The sequence below is a fragment of the Lampris incognitus genome, chromosome 13, assembly GCF_029633865.1.
Source record: "Lampris incognitus isolate fLamInc1 chromosome 13, fLamInc1.hap2, whole genome shotgun sequence".
NCBI classification, from domain to species: Eukaryota; Metazoa; Chordata; class Actinopteri; order Lampriformes; family Lampridae; genus Lampris; species Lampris incognitus.
Window position 1 is genome coordinate 8,455,963 of NC_079223.1, and position 21,299 is coordinate 8,477,261.

The window sequence follows — 21,299 nt, forward strand, 5'->3', positions numbered from 1 at the left end:
AAACATCTCCGGGCGCCCTAGGGGTTTGCAGAATCTCGTCTGAATGTCCCCGGGTGAAGCTACGTCTTGCCAACGTCTCTGTCATTGGCTTTGCCACCTTTTCTATTATGACCGTGCCTATTAATAGTTCGCCCTCCAGTCCCTTCTGTGGCTGTGTTGCAAAGGAGACCGAGATCAAATCTAATTCCACTGATGGACAGTAACTTTGAAAAGCTGTGGGCCGCCGCCTCGCTGTGTGCAGCCGCGTCGACACGTTTCAAAGGTCCTCGCTCACATTAGCAGAAAATGGCTGTAATAGGCTCCATTATGGCTCCTTTGGTCAATGGTTGTCGAAAAGCCTCGGCCCCGGCGGAACGCGGCCTGTTTTCCTTTACGGTTGGCCGAGTCGGTCACATGACAGGTTCTCGTGCATCCAGAGGTCTCTGTTGGAATTGCTGTGATGACATGTGCCTCGGTCGTGGTTGTGAATATCGTACTGTACTCTCATTGGAAGGCTTCTAATGGGGCCTGGTGTTTCCTTGCCCGGATGACTTGCCACATGCCTGCGTTTCCTCAGGTGCAGTCTACCATACTTGCGTGGGCGATGTAATTTAAATGCAAATTCTCAGGCATGGACAAAGACCTGCTCAAGGCCTTGGTGCTGCATTGATTCAAAGCACAAATCCCGGTGTGGTGTCTGAGAGAGTCCTGTGCCAAGTACAGTTTTTCATACACATTTACTGTACAGCCGTTAAACAGCAGTGCCCACGGCTGACTGAAAAATAACTTCCAGGTCGGTTTTCAGTCAAGTAAATTGCAGCTTGGTGAGAGGTTGCACGACTTGTCTGCATTGTGCGATGCCCGCTGCTGTTTACAGCCCCGACCAACTCGGGTCACATGACGGATCTATTAAAAGACGAACACCTGTTTGATGAGTAACAGAGTACAGGACATGAAATGTGTCTGCAACCTTTATGTGCCTTGTGGGTATCTGGTCTTGCAATTAGTTGGGCATGCTTATCATGACGGATTAAACGTAGTCTTTAGATGGCTCACGTTCTAGCACGGTGCCTGTGGTCTCAACTCTGAAATACACATCGACACAAGTGAGACAAAACTGTTTTCCAATACTTCTTGCACCATTTTGTAAGCGATCATATCTCAAGGTCAGAGGTGGATGAAGGAGTTTTGTATGTGGGGGCATGCGCCAGTGTGTGTGTGTGTGTGCTGGAAAAACCACTGATAACACACCGCTGGAAAAGTTTCAGCATCTGACAATCGAGCTGCGCCCATGGCTCCACAGAACAGGTCGCACCCAACGTATGCAAATACGGTGTGCTCCGTTCCACCGTTCGCTCTAATGCAGTACCAAGACCAGGTTCATATACACTCTGAGCACAGAGGTGGCGTGGCAGAGTACGCCGCCTTTATTTGTTTCCCACTTACACACCCACACGCATATTCACAATCATACACGCACAAAACCTCACACACAAAATGTGCCGCGGACCCGGACGGCTGAAACTGGAGCTCGCTTTTGTCTGCAAACACACTCGCTCGCTCCGGGGGCCACGACTTTCACCCGAGACATCTTTTGTCATCGCACATTGTCATGGACGATGGGTCAGATTTCACCTGCGTCTCCATGCCACCGTGGGCCTTAACTCGCCTTGGGCCCGTGCCAGCTACGCTATATTCTGTAAAACCGGCAGCCTAGTCCGGGGTGGCCGCCTCTGCATTCCCATTTGTGCTGTTATTAATGTCGTGTTCGGGAGTGAGACACCCTGTTTAAAGGTAACACGAGCCAGATTGCTCCCCGCGGTGGTAGCAGTTGATCCACTGCTAGCAGTTGATGCACTGCTAGCAGTTGATCCACTGCTAGCAGTTGAGCTGAGGAGGCCCTTCTACCCGTTTGTCTTATCACTGTCTCCACCTTTGCACCGCCACAGTCGCTGGCGTGCCAGCAAGCCGTGTGGTATTCTATGTATTGCACAACTCCATCACAGCCAAAGACAGTGAGACGACATGGAGGAGCAAGGGATTAAAAAGATCCAACACATCCAACCTAAATCCTTGCTAATGACCAGTGCTCAAGTCAGAGCACTGGAAACCTAAGCAGGAGAGAGAATGCCAGTCAGCTTGGAGGCTTCACATTTACAACTTTACATTTACAAATGTTAACCGATCCTTAAGTGCTAAGAACAAGCCCAGGGTATCCTTTTACCATAGCATAGCATAGCATAGCATAGCATAGCATACCACGCCATATACAGTACTTTATAGCCATACCATGACTGCATGACTCTTTCAGGCATGATGATGGTGCTAAAAGCACTTTGGCCATGCATTCTTTCATAGCCGTAAACTCTTTCCCCTCACGGTCTAACTGACGGAACTCAGGAAATAAGGGACAATCTATAAATGTAAATTCTGTATTATTCAACGGGTCTTAAAATATCAAGGACGTTCAATCTAGATGATTTCCCCTATCCAATTCAATCCGTGTAAATTAAGGGGAGGATACAGATTGAAGAAGGGCTCTAAAGAGAAACAACGATGATTTATATATATATATATATATATATATATATATATATATATATATATATATATATATTCATCAAAAAGACATGCATGTTAGGGTTAATACTCCTGCCCCTGAGCAAGACAATGGAAAGAGGAACAGGAGTTGGTCCCCGGGTGCTGCAGCTGCCCACTGCTCCTATACAATAGGATGGTTTAAATGCAAGAATATAGTGTCAAATAAAGTGGTTTTCATTTTCATTTCTTCCATATACACATATGAGTTAACACTCCATTAGCAGCCATAACACTGATCAGTCTTCCGTCTCTCTGAAACACTGACAAAATTGTGAGGAAAAGAGGCCGGACAGCTTTTAAAGGAAGAAAAGGTGATTCAACGTTGATGTAAAATAAGATCAAATTGACATTTTCTAGGGCTTTTGGCATAAGTTTTTGAATAGGTGCATAACGTGACTGGGGAAATTGGCTAACAAGGTAAGAAAGTCAATTTTCATTTCACATTATCTGCATAAAACTTCAGCCAGTTGAGTCATGAATTGAGTATGTGAACAAATGTGGGCGTGAGAAATTATATTAGAGCCTTTGAGCAGTGTATAATGTGCAGTATATAACCGTGGTGGTGTTAAAGGGCTGGCCATCCTGGTTCAAGTGTGGCGAGAGTTGCAACCCCGCTTGTTTCTTCCTTCTGAAGAGCAACCCATCAGGAATGGTGCACCGGCCGAGGGACAGCCAGCCTATAGTGGAAATCGGCTCATTGATGGAAGGAGGGAAAGGAGGATGACATGAGTTGTGCAGGACAACAGATGGTCTTGAACTGGTAAACTGGCAGTCCAGTACAAAGCTGAGACCAAAAGGCCGGTAAAAGAACACACAGCTTGTTGCTCATTGAGAGGAACTGGGTGTGGCAGCTGACAGTTTACGAACTTCAACGACGTACAAACAAAAAAAAAGTGGAAAATGTCAAGTCAAGCCATGTTTATGCACAGAGCACATTCAAAAACAACCAACGTGGACCACAGGGGGCTGCACAATATCAAGTAAAGGAACGGACCGGGGCGTCCGGGTGGCGTGGCGGTCTGTTCCGTTGCCTGCCAACACTGGGATTGCTGGTTCGAATCCTCGTGCTACCTCCGGCTTGGTCGGGCGTGTGAGTATGTGTCCTGGTCTGGTTGGTTGGGGCGCCTGTTCGGGGGGAGGGGGGGGAATAGCGTGATCCTCCCACGCGCTATATCCCCCTGGTGAAACTCCTCACTGTCAGGTGAAAAGAAGTGGCTGAAGACTCCACATGTATCGGAGGAAGCATGTGGTAGTCTGCAGCCCTCCCAAGATCGACTTGGAAGAGTGGGGTAACTGGCTGGATACAATTGGGGAGAAAATGGGGGGGGGGGGTAATAAATAAACACATTAAATAAATAAAAGAAAGGAACGGACCAAGTGCTGCACCGTATCAATAAATAGGACTGTGGAGAAAAAGGAACAAAGCACTGTAACGAGGCCAAGACTACCCAGGACAAACAGTACGGGGAACACAGACGGACTTTTAAGTGGATTTAAAAGCGTCACCAGTTGGGGAGGACCTGACAGACAGAATCAGCTTGTTCCTCTACCGTGGTTGCACTGGACTAAGGAACAATGAAATCTGGTCACTGAAGGACGAGAAAAAATATTGCCTGGTCTGATAAATCCTGTTATTCTTAATGCTGTTGGGAGGAGCAGATTCTGGAAAGAATCTCACGAGCCAATGCAACTATCACACCGTGTGTCGAGATTAAAGGCCGGTGCAGTGGTTCACATTGGATCCCCTGATAAAAAAAAAAAATGGAGTGGGTTAGTATTTGAATGCTATGGGCTATCTAAAGCACCGGTGCCAGTCAGCTCTGTATCCACGGATGAATGGATTTTTTTTTTCAGCAAGATAATCGCGTGCCACAAGCGTAACGTGGCCCGAGAGTGGTGTCACGAACACGACAGCAGATTCGGTTTAACGCTGCAGCAGCCTGCCCTGATCTAAGTCCAATAGACCGCCCTTGGATGAAATGGCCTATTTGGACACCATTCCTGTGGAACACTTTCAACACCTCATTAAATCAATGCCTTGAAAATTTAAGCTTGTCTGAAGGTAAAAAGGGGTTTAACACAACACAGTGGTGGTGTGCCTTATACTTTATATACTCTATGCATCTTGTGTGTGTATTGTGGGCACGCTATGTATATAGTATATTGGTTGTGCACCTGCAGTGGATTGACTTCAGCGGAGGTTCCCCTTGTATTTAGTTGACATTAAACTAAAACAGTTGTTGCATGTTGTGTGTACCACGGTGAGTGCATGTGTACCACACCCAGTACCGGTGTGGGAAGATGGCGGCGCGAACCTATGTTGGCGGCGGCCTCACCCAGTACCGTCCATGCAGTGTCTTTGTCCACGTCTGCATCTGGGTTTTTGTTTGATGGCTGGGGTAGCTGGCGCTGGGTCGGCTGGGAGAGCCTGGTCTGCCACATCCTGTGGGCCTGAGACCACGGCCCAGCCTGGAGCTGCACCCGAGGAGGGAACACCGAGGGCGGTCTGACAGGATGCAGAGGCGGGGCAGGCTAAGCTAACTGCTAGCTCATGCAGACCGGCAGTTGCGATAACGCCGAAGGCAGTCAGGCGGCGGCCTCACCTAGCGTTGAGTCTGTTTTTGGTGTCGTGGTGTGGAGTGCGGGGAAGTGTGTTGAAAGTGTCTGGCTGGGAGAGCTGGCGTTGGATCGGCCCGGGGAGCCTGGTCTGCTGTGTCCGTGGTGGGCCCCAGGGACCACGGCCCTGCTTGGAGCTGCGTCCAAGGAGGAAACACCGGGGGCGGTCTGACAGGACGCGGAAGCGGGGCAGGCTAAGCTAACTGCTAGCTCATGCAGACCGGCAGTCCGACGCTCATCCTGGCGTTCGCTCTCTTGCACATCCATCCAGCCGTCCATATCTGAACCGCTTATCCTGCTCCCAGGGTCGCGGGATGCTGGAGCCTACTCCAGTAGTCATTGGGCGGCAGGCGGACAGACACCCTGGATAGGGCCGACACACGGTGAATTTTTTATTTTTTTTTGATAAGTTGGATATATGTGTTTTTGTAGTTTGGACATATGCGTTCTTGTAGTTTGCATGTGTTGGTGTCTGTGTTGCACGGCTGTGGGCTGAAATGTACCTGCAGATGGAATTAAATTACGAATAAATCTTCCTGAACGTGTTCCTGGATGTGTATTGTATATGTGATTGTGTTAAGCTGACGGCAAAATTCTCCCCTCTTGTCCCTTGGGCAAGATAAGACCGTATTCCTCTACTGTATAAGTTGCCGAGCTGGGTATATTTCATGAATTACATAAATGTCTTGCATTATGCAGCACCACCATGGATACCTGGGCCATGGAAAGGTAGTCATTACCGGGGTCTTTCTCAAATTGTGTATTTTTGAGAGAACTGACAACAACATAATACAGGGTTCGGTGTTGTGTTGTTCAATCTAATGAGCTATCCTCCGGAGGGCTGGGGGCACGGTGGAGAGGCTGCCTTATTAAGAGCAGCTAGAAAGAGAAAGGGAGAGAGGAAAATAAGAGGGGGGGGGGTTACTGAAACTGTCTGAACATAGCATGGTGACCAAAGATAAGAGATATAGCACCATAGGAAGAGCAATCAGACATTATTTACACGGCCTCAAGTGAACTTCGCTGAAAGTGGTGACACACCTGCATCAGCGACAGCAAAATCAGTGAACAGGAAACAGGAAACATCCGTCCATCCATTATCCGAACCGCTTATCCTGCTCTCAGGGTCACTGGAGCCTGTCCCACCAGTCATTGGGCGGCAGGCGGGGAGACACCCTGGACGGGCCGCCAGGCCATCACACAAACACACCTAGGGGCAATTTAGTATGGCCGATTCACCTGACCTACATGTCTTTGGACTGTGGGAGGAAACCGGAGTTCCTGGATGAAACCCACGCAGACAGGGGGAGAACATGCAAACCTCCACACAGAGGACGACCCGGGACGACCCCCCCCCCCAAGGTTGGACTACCCCGGGGCTCGAACCCAGAGCCTTCTTGCTGTGAGGCGACCGCGCTAACCACTGTGCCACCGTTGCCACCCAAACAGGAAACAGAGCTGAGAGAATAATCATAGAAACCTGATAATGTCCTTTGACCTCAAAAACCACATGGTGCATTTGTTGTTTTAGTAGAGACATTGCTCGAGGGGCACACTGACATAACATGCAGGCTGTGGTCTGTCTCGCTTGCCTGTTAGCTCATGGCAGCGCTCCGGTTATTAAATCTGGGCTCTTTACATATCGCGGATCTTCAAGGGAGAGTGGCGTTGCTATGTTTGCACTATTTTGCATTTTAGAGATAGACGTAAGACTAGTAAGCGTAATTGCACGTTGCCCTAGAGCCACAATGAAGCGTCGGCCAGGTTGGTCCAGACTTCTCTTTGTCTGTTGCTGGCACAGGGGAAAGAAACCTGCGGGTGACTGACGTGAGTAAAGGTTGTGTTGTAATAGACAACCCAGGCTGCGTACTACGTGCTCGCAATACAACAGAGGAAGTCCCAGACATGCCACGAGCGCGGTGTGCAAATGACTATTCTTTGACTTTTTATGCTGAAGAATTATGCATGGATAAATATCTATGTATATGTAAATAGGTAAATAAATATGCATAGTGAGTTAACCCCTTCAAACGTGAAGCACTTTGGGTGTCTAGAAAAACGCTATATCATCATCATCTTCATCGTCATCAGGTCGAGCATCCTCGGATGGCTCTGACCCTCTCACGCCACCCGTCTCCATCCTGCATAGCAGCTGGAAGACCCCTCAGACGGACGTCCTGGGTCGTCCACAAGTTGAGTGATGTCACTTATTGCAGGCCTTCCTGCACGTGCCTTTCCATGTTTGGGTGACCGAAGCAGAGTGTCGCTTGCAAGTTCTTCCTTGCTCCTCCAGCGATGACCAGCGAATCAGACCCATCGTTCTCGGGTGGTGTTTGAGATGGCGGGTACGTCGCCATAGAGACGCTTCTTTGTAGGATGCTTCTTCCAGGATACATTTAGTGCAGCACGCAGCATTCTGGTGAAAGCCCCATCAAGTTTGGATTCAAGCCATTTAGTGAGGGTCCGAGAAGACGATCCATAAGTGAGAACGGACCCAGCTGTTGCTCGAAAACAAATCCCCGCTTCAGTTTGTCTGGTAACGTGGACTTCCAGATGATGTCGAGTCCCTCAACGGCACCCCAAAGCCTTTCCAACTCAAAGCCGCACGTCTCTTTCGGTGGATCCGATGTTGCCTCCCAAGTAAATGAATTCCGAGACAGATTTGATGTTCAGCGCTATATAAATGTAATGATTATTATTATTATTATTATTGTGATTATTATGATTATTATGCACTCCCATTGCTTGCATGCATATGTTTTCTAATTGCATTACACTTACTTGTGTCTTCATCTCCATTGATAAAAAAATGTGTCTCAAATCATTTCCATTGATAAAAAAAAAATGAGTGAGAATTATTTTTAGCTATGTGTGTAACCAATGGAAACCACAACTCAGTATGGAACGGAAGTTCACAAACCCTTTTTATGTCAAGGATGCCAGACTGAATCAGCTCAGAGGCCATATCTTAGAAGACGATGCCCTGAGAACTGCAAGTGAAAGATTATTTTCCCAGATATAAGGTAGTTCAGTACTATATACTGTGTATGTGGGTCAGTCTGAGATGTGGCTTGATAAGAACGGAGAGGTTGAAATTCACCGCTGAGATATCCACTCTAATGCAACAAGACAAAGAACAGACCCGCGGAGGTAACATTTTTTTTAAATGCTCAATAGGTCCCTAAGGATTCCCATCCCTGGACACTGTAGTCTATCTCTATATCTGTCCCTGTCCTCTATTATGCCCAACCTGACACAGTATCGTTGCATTGTTCAGAAATGTGATCTGTATTTACACTGAATATGACAAGCCAATGGGACCTGCAGCTATGACACAGCACCACAGTCAGTTCGGCGGATCCCTCCAGTTTTTCTCTTTCACATAATTAGTTCAGAAAAATATGCACAACTTGGGACCCATATCAATTATATGGTAAAGATGTAAAACATTTAGATGAGATGAATCGCTGTCAGGCTGACAGCTGACAGACAACAGTTTGTAGTTATCTGTCTTTCTCGCTCATATTTATTATGCATGCATGAATTTCTGTGTGTGTGTGTGTGTGTGTGTGTGTGTGTGTGTGTGTGTGTGTGTGTGGTTGTTGCGTGGTCTCGTTCAGCTTCCTTTGTGTGGATAAATTTGTATTTCAAACCATCAAGAGCGAGAACACTTTTTGCAAAGTGAGGACATGTTGGCCGGGTCCTCACCTCAAGTTTCTATTTTCGGGTTGGCTTGGGTTGAGGGTCAGGGTTAGAATTACTGTTGGGTTAAAGTTGGGGTAAGGGTTAAGGTTAGGCATGTGGCGCTGATGGTTAGGGTTAGGATTTGGGTTGAGGGTCAGGGTTAGAATTACTGTTGGGTTAAAGTTGGGGTAAGGGTTAAGGTTAGGCATGTGGCGCTGATGGTTAGGGTTAGGATTTGGGTTGAGGGTCAGGGTTAGAATTACTGTTGGGTTAAAGTTGGGGTAAGGGTTAAGGTTAGGCATGTGGTGCTGATGGTTAGGGTTAGGATTTGGGTTGAGGGTCAGGGTTAGAATTACTACTGGGTTAAAGTTGGGGTAAGGGTTAAGGTTAGGCATGTGGTGCTGATGGTTAGGGTTAGGATTTGGGTTGAGGGCCAGGGTTAGAATTACTACTGGGTTAAAGTTGGGGTAATGGTTAAGGTTAGGCATGTGGCGCTGATGGTTAGGGTTAGGATTTGGGTTGAGGGTCAGGGTTAGAATTACTGTAGGGTTAAAGTTAGGGTAAGGGTTAAGGTTAGGCATGTGGCGCTGATGGTTAGGGTTAGGATTTGGGTTGAGGGTCAGGGTTAGAATTACTGTAGGGTTAAAGTTAGGGTAAGGGTTAAGGTTAGGCATGTGGCGCTGATGGTTAGGGTTAGGATTTGGGTTGAGGGCCAGGGTTAGAATTACTACTGGGTTAAAGTTGGGGTAAGGGTTGAGGTTAGGCATGTGGCGCTGATGGTTAGGGTTAGGATTTGGGTTGAGGGCCAGGGTTAGAATTACTACTGGGTTAAAGTTGGGGTAAGGGTTAAGGTTAGGCATGTGGCGCTGATGGTTAGGGTTAGGATTTGGGTTGAGGGTCAGGGTTAGAATTACTGTAGGGTTAAAGTTAGGGTAAGGGTTAAGGTTGGGCATGTGGTGCTGATGGTTAGGGTTAGGATTTGGGTTGAGGGCCAGGTTTAGAATTACTACTGGGTTAAAGTTAGGGTAAGGGTTAAGGTTGGGCATGTGGTGCTGATGGTTAGGGTTAGGATTTTGGTTGAGGGTCAGGGTTAGAATTACTACTGGGTTAGTTAGGGTAAGGGTTAAGGTTAGGCATGTGGTGCTGATGGTTAGGGTTAGGATTTGGGTTGAGGGTCAGGGTTAGAATTACTACTGGGTTAAAGTTAGAGTAAGGGTTAAGGTTAGGCATGTGGCGCTGATGGTTAGGGTTAGGATTTGGGTTGAGGGCCAGGGTTAGAATTACTACTGGGTTAAAGTTAGGGTAAGGGTTAAGGTTGGGCACGTGGTGCTGATGGTTAGGGTTAGGGCCTAGGAAATGAATATGAATATAGTCAGCTGGGGTTGTCACATACATAGACAATCAAATGTGTGTGTCTGTCTGCATCTGTGTCTGTGTGTGTGTGTGTGGGAGGTCTGTGCATATGTTTTTTTTAAATAGCAACATTAATGAACTTACAAACATCATAGAACAATCAAGAACATAAATGCCAGGGGGTGGAAAAATAGATACAATAAAATAAGTAAAGAAAAGAAAAATAACCTTAATATACCCAGCGAGGCGATCAATTCTGTTCCTATAAGAAAAAGTAATTAAATAAAGTCATTGTTTCTGCAGCCTTCTTATTGTAACTTAAAGCTATTGTGTCCATGTAATGTTCCAAGTCCTTTGTGAAAACACTGTAAAGAGGAGTCCTTTTACACAACTTGCATCGATGAATGTGATATTTTGCCAGAAAGCGGATGAGGTTCATAACAAAAGCATCGCCCCCCCCCCCCAAATTCTTATGCTGAGTATGAAAACCAAGCAAAATGTACTTGTAAAATAACTCAAAGTTGTCCAATAGCTTCTCTCTAATGAGCACTGATGTGTCTTCCCGTAGTTTTTTCGTAGGCCGGCAGTACCAAAAGATACTATGTTGCCATTGTTTCTGGATGGAGAGAACAAAACGAGCATAATGTATTCATGTCGCTCGCATATTTAGAAAGAACTTGCTTAACTGGATAACACCTGTGAATTGTTTTGAACGAAACCTCTTTTACTTTGTGAGACGATATCTATCAGGTAACGTCCAGCTTTTTTCCCCCTTGGAATATTCTGGTCAAACTGGGACCAGTAAGCTACAACATATGGAGAGGTGGCAAAGAGTACGGACAGCCTTATTGTTTTGGGGGAGGGGCCTTCCACACATTGTTTCATTTGCATGTACTAAAGGAACAACGGACGGATGTTGAGTACCTTGCAATAAGGAAACTGAACCACTGGGGATAGCCGCCATCTTTACAGCAAATTCTTTGGGTGTTACTGGAAAATTAGAATGCGCAAGAAACTCGTCATATGTCACGAGACAACCTCGGGAGTCCAGCAGCTGTCCTGCCAATAAAATATTTCTGTCAGGTTTCTGCGCGTTTCTGTGAGAGATGGCGCAAGAAAGAGAAAAGAAATGGTTCACAGGATCATTTCAGAAAGCATGTAAACTTCTACTATTCGCAGACAGATCCTACACACGGCGGCACGGCGGTGCAGCGGTTGCCTCACAGCAAGGAGGCCCCATGGTAGTCCAGCCTTGGTGGGTCATCCCGGGTCGTCCTCTGTGTGGCGTTTGCATGGTCTTCCCACGGCCCAAAGACATGTAGGTCAGGTGAATTGGCCATACTAGTGTAACCGGTTACTTTCTTGCCCGGTGCGGGATTCGATACGGGGTGTACCGCACCACAAGGCGACGTCACTAACCGCTCGGCTAAAGGGTCAGACTCGCTACCTAGGGGCTAACGTGTCTTATTAGTAGTTTAAGGTCGTCACCCTCTCCCGGAAGCGCGCCTTCGCGCTCTGTTCTTCCCGCGCTCCGAAGAGACTTCTGAGGATCTGCACACTTCCGGATCCCACCGCTGCCACCAATGTAACCGGTTATTTTCTTGCCCGGTGCGGGATTCGACAGGGGTGTACTGCACCACAAGGCGAAATCGCGAACCGCTCGGCTAAAGGGCCAGACCCGTTTGCTAGGGGGCTAACGTGTCTTATTAGTAGTTTACACTAAATTGTCCCTAGGAATAAATGTGTGTGTGTGCGTGTGCGTGTGCGTGTCCGCCCTGTGATGGGCCTGGCGGCCCGTCCAGGGTGTCTCCCCGCCTGCCGCCCAACGACTGCTGGGATAGGCCCGACCCTGAGAGCAGGATAAGCGGCTCAGATAATGGAATGGCACGGAATGGAACGTCATACACGCACGAATTTGTACGCGTTTGCCTCAGTCTCATTCGTCTCCATACAAAATCGGGGGTGGGGAGGGGAGGGGGGGGGAACCCCTGCGCGTGCTGAGCGCGCTCCCGCAGTGGGCGGGGCGTTGGTGACGCGCCGTCGCGTCCCGCACTCAGCGCGTACGGAGGGAGGGGGGCGTTGCGCGAAGGAGGGGGCTGCGCGGCGTGGATACGGAACTGCCGTTTGTGGACTCGGCCGACGCGGAGAGAGACGCCGCCGAAGACACCGAGAGACATTCTCCTAACGCCGTATCGAAGCGAACGTGAGTAAAGCGCGACCCTTCCCTCGCCCGCGCAGCTTGACGTGCGAAAATGGCGCTGCGCCGTTTAAACTGTTAAGCTAACGTTTTAGCCTCCTTCGCTCTTGCTAGCAGACGTTAGCCGTCGAACCCCAAAGTCGTCGTGTGCGTCGTCTGCAAGAGGCGCCGTATGCGGGCGTATTAGAGGGGAAGAGAAAAGAAAAGAAATCTTTCGTAGCTGACGAATTAAGAGACAGCGAGTCGAGACGGCGACGTAGCCCCCCGCCGCCGCCCCCGTCCGTAGTTCGTGGACGGGGCGACTTGACAGCAGGGCCACCGACCACAACAAGGCCGGCTGACCCGGGCTTTCGCTGCAGGCGCGTTAGCAACCTGCCTTGTGTTGTCACTCAGGCGTCATCGGAGGAACTTCGGTTGGCTTTTCTTTTATCGTCGCTAATGTGCAACATAAACGTTATTCGGTGCGTCTTTACGCTGGCCAGTGTTGGTGGGCTAAACTTTACTATGCTGCTCCCATCAGCTCAGCTGTGGTCTCCTCCCTGTGGCTAGAGTGGTATGACCAAGTCATCGCAGCCCTCACTAGCCAGCCCAATGCCATCTTATGTATTCTTAAAATCTAAATTGGTGGAAGATTTCCTGTCAGCAGGTCCTTAAGGTGCAGCTGGTAATATCCTTCTTTCAGCTTTTTCCCTGTTTTTCAGGGGTCGCCACAGCAGATTTTACAGTTTCCATCAGGACCCTGTGAGGGCACAGTACCAATGACCGTTGTTCGATCCGGTATGGTCTTGTCAATCTGCATATTGATTTGGCAAAATTTTACGTCGGATGCCCTTCCTGACACAACCACTAACCCTATGGACAGGGGCACAGGTAAAGCGCTGGATGCCACCCCAGTATTCATGGACTTGCGCCCATGCCTGTCGCTATTGCAGCTGGTAATATGAATTGTATTATTTGAGCCCGGTCTAGGTTTGCCACTAGGGAAAATAAAAGCTATTCGTGTTAATGGTTTCACTTAAAAACTTACCAAAATAAGCCAGAACATGTGAGAAGGTAGCTGCATGTAACCCTGGTCAAGTCAATGCCAACACAGAAAAGTTTGTTGACAGGACACTGCTTCTGCAGTAATCCATTAAAAGGCATGAATATGCACAGTTTGAATGTTCCGTGCTCCAGGCTTCCACGACGAAGCAACTTTCCCCTGGCAGTGGAAGAAATATTTAAAACGGCTCGGCTGGGAAATGTTGTCACAAGAGGGGAAAGTATGTTTTGCCGCCCCAGGCTGTTGAGATGCTGCCGCCTGTTCCTTGTTTATCCCTCTAGTTTTGAGAATCTGAAATATCCCAGTTCCAGGTTTGTTTCCAACACTACCCCGAGTCTCGTAAGTGTGTGTGTCTGATCATCTATCTGCCGGCTGGCTAGCAGAGAATGTCCAACAGAAGTGGTGTGTGCAACCAGTGTCTGCTTTTCACTTCAAGAGCAATCTTTGTTTGTCTTTAAGATATTTTTTAAAGTTTGCTTAAAGCATAATTTTGGGCTTGAGTTTCTTTCCTCTTCTTCGGCAATTTCAAGCTTCATAAGTTGTCAAGTGGGGTGATGATAATCCTTTTTTTTGGGGAGGGGGGTTCTCCATTTTTCTCTCTGATTGTACTTGGCCAATTACCCCACTCTTCCGAGCCATCCTGGTCGCTGCTCCACCCCCTCTGCCGATCCGGGGAAGGCTGCAGACTACCACATGTCTCCTCCCATACATGTGGAGTCGCCAGCCACTTCTTTTCACTTGACAGTGAGGAGTTTTGCCAGGAGGACGTAGTGCGTGGGAGGATCACGCTATTCCCCCCCAGTTCCCCCTCCCTCTGAACAGGCACCCTGACCAACCAGAGGAGGCACTAGTGCAGCAACCAGGACACATACCCACATTCGGCTTCCCACCCGCAGACACGGCTAGTTGTGTCTGTAGGGACGCCCGACCAAGCCAGAGGTAACATGGGGGCTCGATCCGGCGATCCCTGTGTTAGTAGACAACGGAATAGACCCCTATGCTACCCGGATGCTCCCATGATAATCCTTTAAGCGTAATGCTTGAGGATGTTGCCTTGAATTATTATTTCCTCTCCACTGTTTGCAAATATGAACATTTTCAGCCTATATTTGTTTACATTTTGGAAAGGTCAAGGTCATGTAGCTAAGTATGCCGAATTAGCTATTATAAGTTCCTGTTTGCTATGCACCATTGGAGGTACTGACAGCTATCGCAGAATTATTTTGATACCAAAGAAAACTTCAAAATGTGAGGGTTCCCAGGCAAGTTCTGGAGTTATAAGATCTATGGACATTTATTTGCAATGGACTTCAGGCATAATTGTAATTTTTGGAAAGTGTAAGTCACACTGAATCTAGAAATATGCGTATATTGTCAGTGTGGACAAGGAAGAAGGAAAAGAGAACAGAGTGACCAGGAGTAGATCAAATAAAATACCCTAAGATAATAATACGTATGTGCCTGTGTTGTTTATCCTGCCGTGCTAGTCCCTAAAGAAATCGAATGTTATTTGAGTCAATGTTCCTCCGTTGCCCTAATATTCAGTTCAGAGTATTGAAGGCCACATTTACTTGTATTGAAGACCACATTTACTTGGCATTGTTGAGGATCATTCATTTGCCATAAGAGCAGCCCAGATTATTATGGTATGGATTCAAATTTGTCAGCAAAACATTCATCCTGTGAGCGCTACTCCATTATAGTATAACATAAATAGGTTTCAACATTAGTAATGCTGTTTACGCCAAATCCCTACCCTACCTATGTTGTGTAACTTAAAAATAGTATAATATCAGACAAAGTTTACCTCTTTTTAGGTGGCAGGAGGGAAAATTCGTTATCCAACACATATGTTGTATTATGGTTTCAGAATGATGATGACAGTAGGAGAATAATTAGATGGAAAATAGGATGTAGACCCAACAGGATGATTTTTTTTTTCTTCCAGGGCAACTATAATGTTTTTCCCAAATGATGTACAGAGTTTTAAGCATTCTGTTACCTCAAATGGCGTGAAAAATATTGCATGTAGCTACCGTAAATGGGAAGAAGATCTCCCTGGCGGAGCATGCCCCCGGGACCCCCTAGATTTGGGCTAAGTCCCGAATGTTTACAATGTTTGGCTCCGCCCCTGGTTGACATGTTGAAGCAGCAACAAATAGCAGACAGCCACTTTATTTTCATTTTATTGTGTAGCTTGCAATGAAATTATAGTTTACAATGAAATTTGTTTTCTGCATTTAACCCATCCTATTGTATAGGAGCAGTGGGCAGCTGCAGCGCCCAGGGACCAACTCCAGTTCTCCTTTCCTTTGCCTTGCTCAGCGGTACAGGCAGGAGTATTAACTCTAACATGCATGTCTTTTTGATGGTGGGAGGAAACCGGAAAACCCGGAGGAAACCCACGCAGACACGGGGAGAACATACAAACTCCACACAGAAAGGACCTGGGACGGCCTGGGGTTCGAACCCAGGACCTTCTTGCTGTGAGGCAACAGTGCTAACCACTGGGCCACCATGGCGCCCAGATATTACTTCCCGCTGTAACATCTACTTCAAACCTGATAGATTGGGCACAACTAAATTGACACCACCTTGGCGAGCCCTGCTAGAGGGCCTGCACTCATGATGCTTTTGGTGTGAGCGCAAGGTTGTCCTTACGCTGTCTGAGAAAATTTAATAAGACCTGCTATGCTTATTGATCTATCTTGGCAGGCATGAGACGTGTAAGTATAAAAGACAAACCCTTGAAAAGTCTTAACTCTATTCTGCTCAAGGTTCACCAAGGTGTGAGAAGAAACAGCCAAGTCAATATGCTAAGAAAATACATTATTTCACTTTAATCCATATCACAGAAGGTGAATCAGTTCATCTGGACACAACTTTTAAACCATAGCTTTCACTTTTAAATCTTAAGATTTTCATCTAGCCTTATACAGGATGCTAAACTTTGTCTTGCCATTTCTGCAAACCTCACCCAGCCTAGGTGAGGCCTTATCATTCTGTAAGCGGCCACTGTTTTTAATTCGATCGATTCAAAATTGGCAGCACGGTGGTGCAGTGGTTAGCGCGATCACCTCACAGCAAGAAGGTCATATAGGTCATTATAGTCATTATAGTTGCCCTGGAAGAAGAAAAAAAAAAAACCCCCGGGGTAGTCCAATCTTGAGGGTTGTCCCGGGTCGTCCTCTGTGTGGAGTTTGCATGTTCTCCCCGTGTCTGTGTGGGTTTCCTCCGGGTGCTCCGGTTTCCTCCCACAGTCCAAAGACATGTAGGTCAGGTGAATCGGCTGTACTAAATTGTCCCTAGGGGTGTGTGTGTGTGTGTGTGTGTGTGTGTGTGTGTGTGTGTGTGTGTGTGTGTGTGTGTGTGTGTGTGTGTGTGTGTGTGTGTGTGTGTGTGTGTGTGTTGGCCCTGTGTGATGGCCTGGCGGCCTGTCCAGGGTGTCTCCCCGCCTGCCGCCCAATGACTGCTGGGATAGGCTCCAGCATCCCCACGACCCTGAGTGCAGGATAAGCGGTTCGGATAATTGATGGATGGATTCAAAATTGGTAGCCCTCCTATGAAGGTGTATACTGTGTCATATTTTCAGCTGCCTACTTCTCACTTGAGATAGTTCCTGTGATAAGAATCCTGTGGAGAGCAGTGGGGAACTGGAACTGGCTACTAGAGGATTACTTTGACACTGTTACCTTGTCCATTAGAAAAACTCTGACAGGCTAATGAACAGAAAGGAAGCCGTAAAAATCGATTTTCTTTATAGCCCAACTCTGACGCCCCTGACTGGGACTTTTGCAGATCAGTTATAAAGTGCAAGTTGAAGATGATAAATTTAATTCTATAGACATGTTTAAAAATCACGGGCTCGATCCAATTGAATTATCTGACATAAGCCTACCTCTGCCTGCTGCTCAGAGAGAGAGAGAGCTGTATTTCATTGCTGTCCCTGCTTTGCTCTGCTCTGAGTTGTTTGGGTCTGTCTGTGTATTATGTATACCTTTTGGCCTTGGCGCAAATTTCTGTTGGCGCATGGGTAAAATGTGCTCCTCTCAGCCGAGCGTGGCACCTCTGAACACACATCGATCAACAACAGCATTGCCATTTTCTCCTCTGTCAGAAAGCTCTAAAACAAATTTTAAAACCCTGGTTTTACTTCCATCACCGAGCTACTATCAAATTCATCTTATAATTCAATATATTATTGACAGGGTTGGAAATTGGTAGGTTCCATTTGGTATTATGTCATTTTAGTGCTAATTCAATACCTATTGCAGTTTTTCAATTATCACAATATTATAATTGTTGGGATTCAACATTTTTCTAAGGCTCCATCAATGGACTACAGTAAAATGTGAAAACTGCAATAATCCAAAGAAAATGTACAACAAAATGCCTTTAGTTTAAGCCCTTGTGTTGCAAAAGCTTAAAACATAAGTATGCTGGGCGTCTGGGTAGTGTAGCGGTCTATTCCGTTGCCTACCAACACGGGGATCGCCGATTCGAATCCCCATTTTACCTCCGGCTTGGTCAGGTGTCCCTACAGACACAATTGGTCATGTCTGTGGGTGGGAAGCCGGATGTGGGTATGTGTCCTGGGGCCTCGTGTATCAATCATTACTATGGGCAAATTTGGCGTGATTTTTTTTCGTACCCGTCTTCCGGGAACTCTGCCTCTGATTGGCTAGTACTCGTTGAGAGCGTTCACCTGGATTCCGGGAAGACCCGCCCCTACTCTACCTCTGATTGGCTAACCCTATCCCTAACCCCACCCTAACCCTAACCTTAACCAACCTAATCAACGGAGGCAACGAGTACTAGCCAATCAGAGGCAGAGTTCCCGGAAAACGGGTACAAAAAAAAATCACGCGCAAATTTGTTCGTACACACCCATGGGATTTTCTAGCCCTGGAGTTTGTCTCTGAGACCAGTGTAGAACCTGGATAACCCCTGAATTTAGACACCGGTTGGCTAACACTGATGTCTTTGCAGGCCTGGGTGATTGCTCGTTGCAAGAGGTAGACAATAGATGTTAGGAGGAAGGAATTACAAATAACCATCATGCTTTGCTACTGACTGTCAGACAATCTTGAGGGCTAAAAAATTCCATGGGTGTGTTCGAGACAAATTTGCCCATACTAACGATTGATACATGAGGCCCGTGGTCGCTGCACTAGCGCCTCCTCTGGTCGGTCGGGGCGCCTGTTCAGGGGGGAGGGGGAACTGGGGGGAATAGCTTGATCCTCCTAAACGCTACATCCCGCTGGGGAAACTCCTCACTGTCAGGTGAAAAGAAGCAGCTGGCGACTCCCCATGTATCGGAGGAGGCATGTGGTAGTCTGCAGCACCTCCCCGCATCGGCAGAGGGGGTGGAGCAGCGACCGGGACAGCTCGGAAGAGTGGGGTAATTGGCCGGGTACAATTGGGGAGAAAAAGGAGGAAAGATCCCAAAAAAAAAGCTTTCATGTATAAACATGGCAGTTTTGCATTGGGGACCCCCCCCCCATCCCTAGTTTTTGAGTATGAAAGTGATGAATCTTGACGTAGTTAACATCTTTTAGAGGAGTTGAATTTCAGATTTCTGACAGTCCTCTTCGGGCCCAACTGCTGCATAGAGAAGGTGGCCAGTCTACAGTTGCTGTCATGTATTCAGGACCAGACTTTGAAAAGCTCTGCATATGTTTTTCTGAAGAAATTTTGTGCAATCAAGCTTGCCGAGGTTCAGACTCAAGAGGCTTTCCCCCTCGGTCCCTGTTGTCACGGGCCACTGAACACTCCAATTGGCATATGCCATGTCTTTTTTTTTTTGGGTTGGTTCTGCTGAATCAGTTTGGCAATCGGTGTCCAAATCATTAATGGCATATAGACATGTGGCAGTTTTAGGTCTCAGTGGAGTGAACGCTTCCATGCCTGACTTTGAAAAGTGTTCGCACGAGAGTCACGGATGCACACCAGCAGCCCTGTGCTAAATTGTTAATCATCTTTCCGTGACACTGATGAATTAAATGACTGGCTTGTCAGAAATAAATTTTTTGGAGCTTAGCTGAGCTGTCGGCAATTGGTTTTATCCACGCATTAGTTGTTCTCTTGTTTATTAATTGAAGTGTAAGGATTCTGAGGACATTTTTGCTTTGGCTGTCAAAGAGAAAAGATTTGCCTGCAGTGCAGGGGGACCAGAGTTCCCCAGAGAGGTGGACTATTGGTTTAAGCTGTACTTCTTCAGATGAGTCCTAATTAGTTCTTTTAGGCAAATTCTCCAAATCCTTACCTAAGATTTCCAAAGCTTATGACTGCGGTGCACATTTCCAGCTGGGCACCATCTTGGCACTCTTGCATATTATTCAGATGAGAGGACATTCCTGTGCAAATTGAAACAACTTGGATTTTTCAGATTTAATAATCTATGAGCACATAGGCAGAGGATTAGGCTATGTAATATGCATCATGTAATTATTTATAATTTAACTGAGATGCCCACAAAATTGGATTTTCTGCTGCCATCACATCCTGGACCTTCAGCCAAAGACAGAATCATGGAGCTTACTCTAATTTTGTGCGGCACGGTGGGGCAGTGGTCAGCGCTGTCGCCTCACAGCTAGAAGGTCCTGGGTTCGAACCCCGGGGTTGTCCAACCTTGGGGGTCATCCCAGGTCGTCCTCTGTGTGGAGTTTGCATGTTCTCCCCGTGTCTGTGGTGAGTTTTCTCCGGGTGCTCCGGTTTCCCCCACCATCAAAAAGACATGCATGTTAGGGTTAATACTCCTGTCTCTGCCCCTGACCAAGGCATGGCAAGACGAGCTGGAGTTGGTCCCCGGGCGCTGCACGGCAGCTGTCCACTGCTCCTAGCTACACAGCTAGGATGGGTTAAATGCAGAGTGTAATTTCCCTACAGGGATTAATAAAGTATCTCAAAATAAAAAAAAATTCACATAGACCTATATTTTGTAATTGTAAAGTTTTCCTGCTGCCCTTCCATTTCTCTTTCTCCCCCACAGGATGTTCCGCTTGCGGGCATTGTCGGCAGCCTCAGTGGGGCTGGTGCAGTTGTCCAGGCGCCACCACAGTGGAACGATGCGGGGACCTGGCCAAAGGAGGCTGATGTTAGCAGCTTTAGCTGGTGTGACCGGGGTGTCGGCTAGTGCTGGACTTCTTTGGACAAGGTAAGACTGAATCCTCAAAAAGCAGGAGTTCCCAAACTTGTTCATGCCATGATCTACCGGTGGAGATACTTTTTTTTTTTTTTTACTTTTGACCAGGGACCCACCAAATATTTTCTTAACAATCATCTATATATTTTTCACCAGTGCAATATATTCCCCTCTTCATTCTTCAGTCATGGGCTACTAATGATGGACAACACATGTCAATACTAAACATTGTTAGGGAATATTGTGTTTGGTCCTGTGTGTGTGTGTGTGTGTGTATGTATACATACACAGCATGTGGGTGGCGCAGTGGTTAGCACGGTCGCCTCACATCAAGAAGGTCCTGGGTTCGAACCTCGGGGTAGTCCAACCTTGGGAGGGTCATCCCGGGTCGTCTTCTGTGTGGAGTTTGCATGGTCTCGCCGTGTCTGCGTGGGTTTCCTCCGGGTGCTCCGGTTTCCTCCCACAGTCCAAAGACATGTAGGTCAGGTGAATCAGCCATACTAAATTGTCCCTAGATGTGAACGTGTGTGTGTGGGTGTGTGTATGTGGGTGTGGGCCCTGTCCAGGGTGTCTCCCCACCTGCCGCCCAATGACTGCTGGGATAGGGTCCAGCATCCCGCGATCCGAAAATTCGGATAAGCGGCTTGGATAACGGATGGATGGATGTGTATGTATAACCGCAA

The 21,299-nt window shown here is 47.3% G+C and overlaps 1 protein-coding gene across 1 annotated transcript in view; it reads left to right on the top strand.

Annotated features, from left to right (window-relative positions):
• Positions 1–12,286: 12,286 nt before the first annotated feature.
• Positions 12,287–21,299, top strand: part of micu1 (mitochondrial calcium uptake 1) — a 49,287-nt gene continuing 40,274 nt past the window's right edge. Inside the window, exons 1-2 of the mRNA XM_056291560.1 lie at positions 12,287–12,436; positions 20,464–20,628. Coding sequence (XP_056147535.1) covers positions 20,465–20,628 — 164 coding nt within the window. The 5' untranslated portion in view covers positions 12,287–12,436; position 20,464. The remainder of the gene's footprint in view (positions 12,437–20,463; positions 20,629–21,299) is intronic.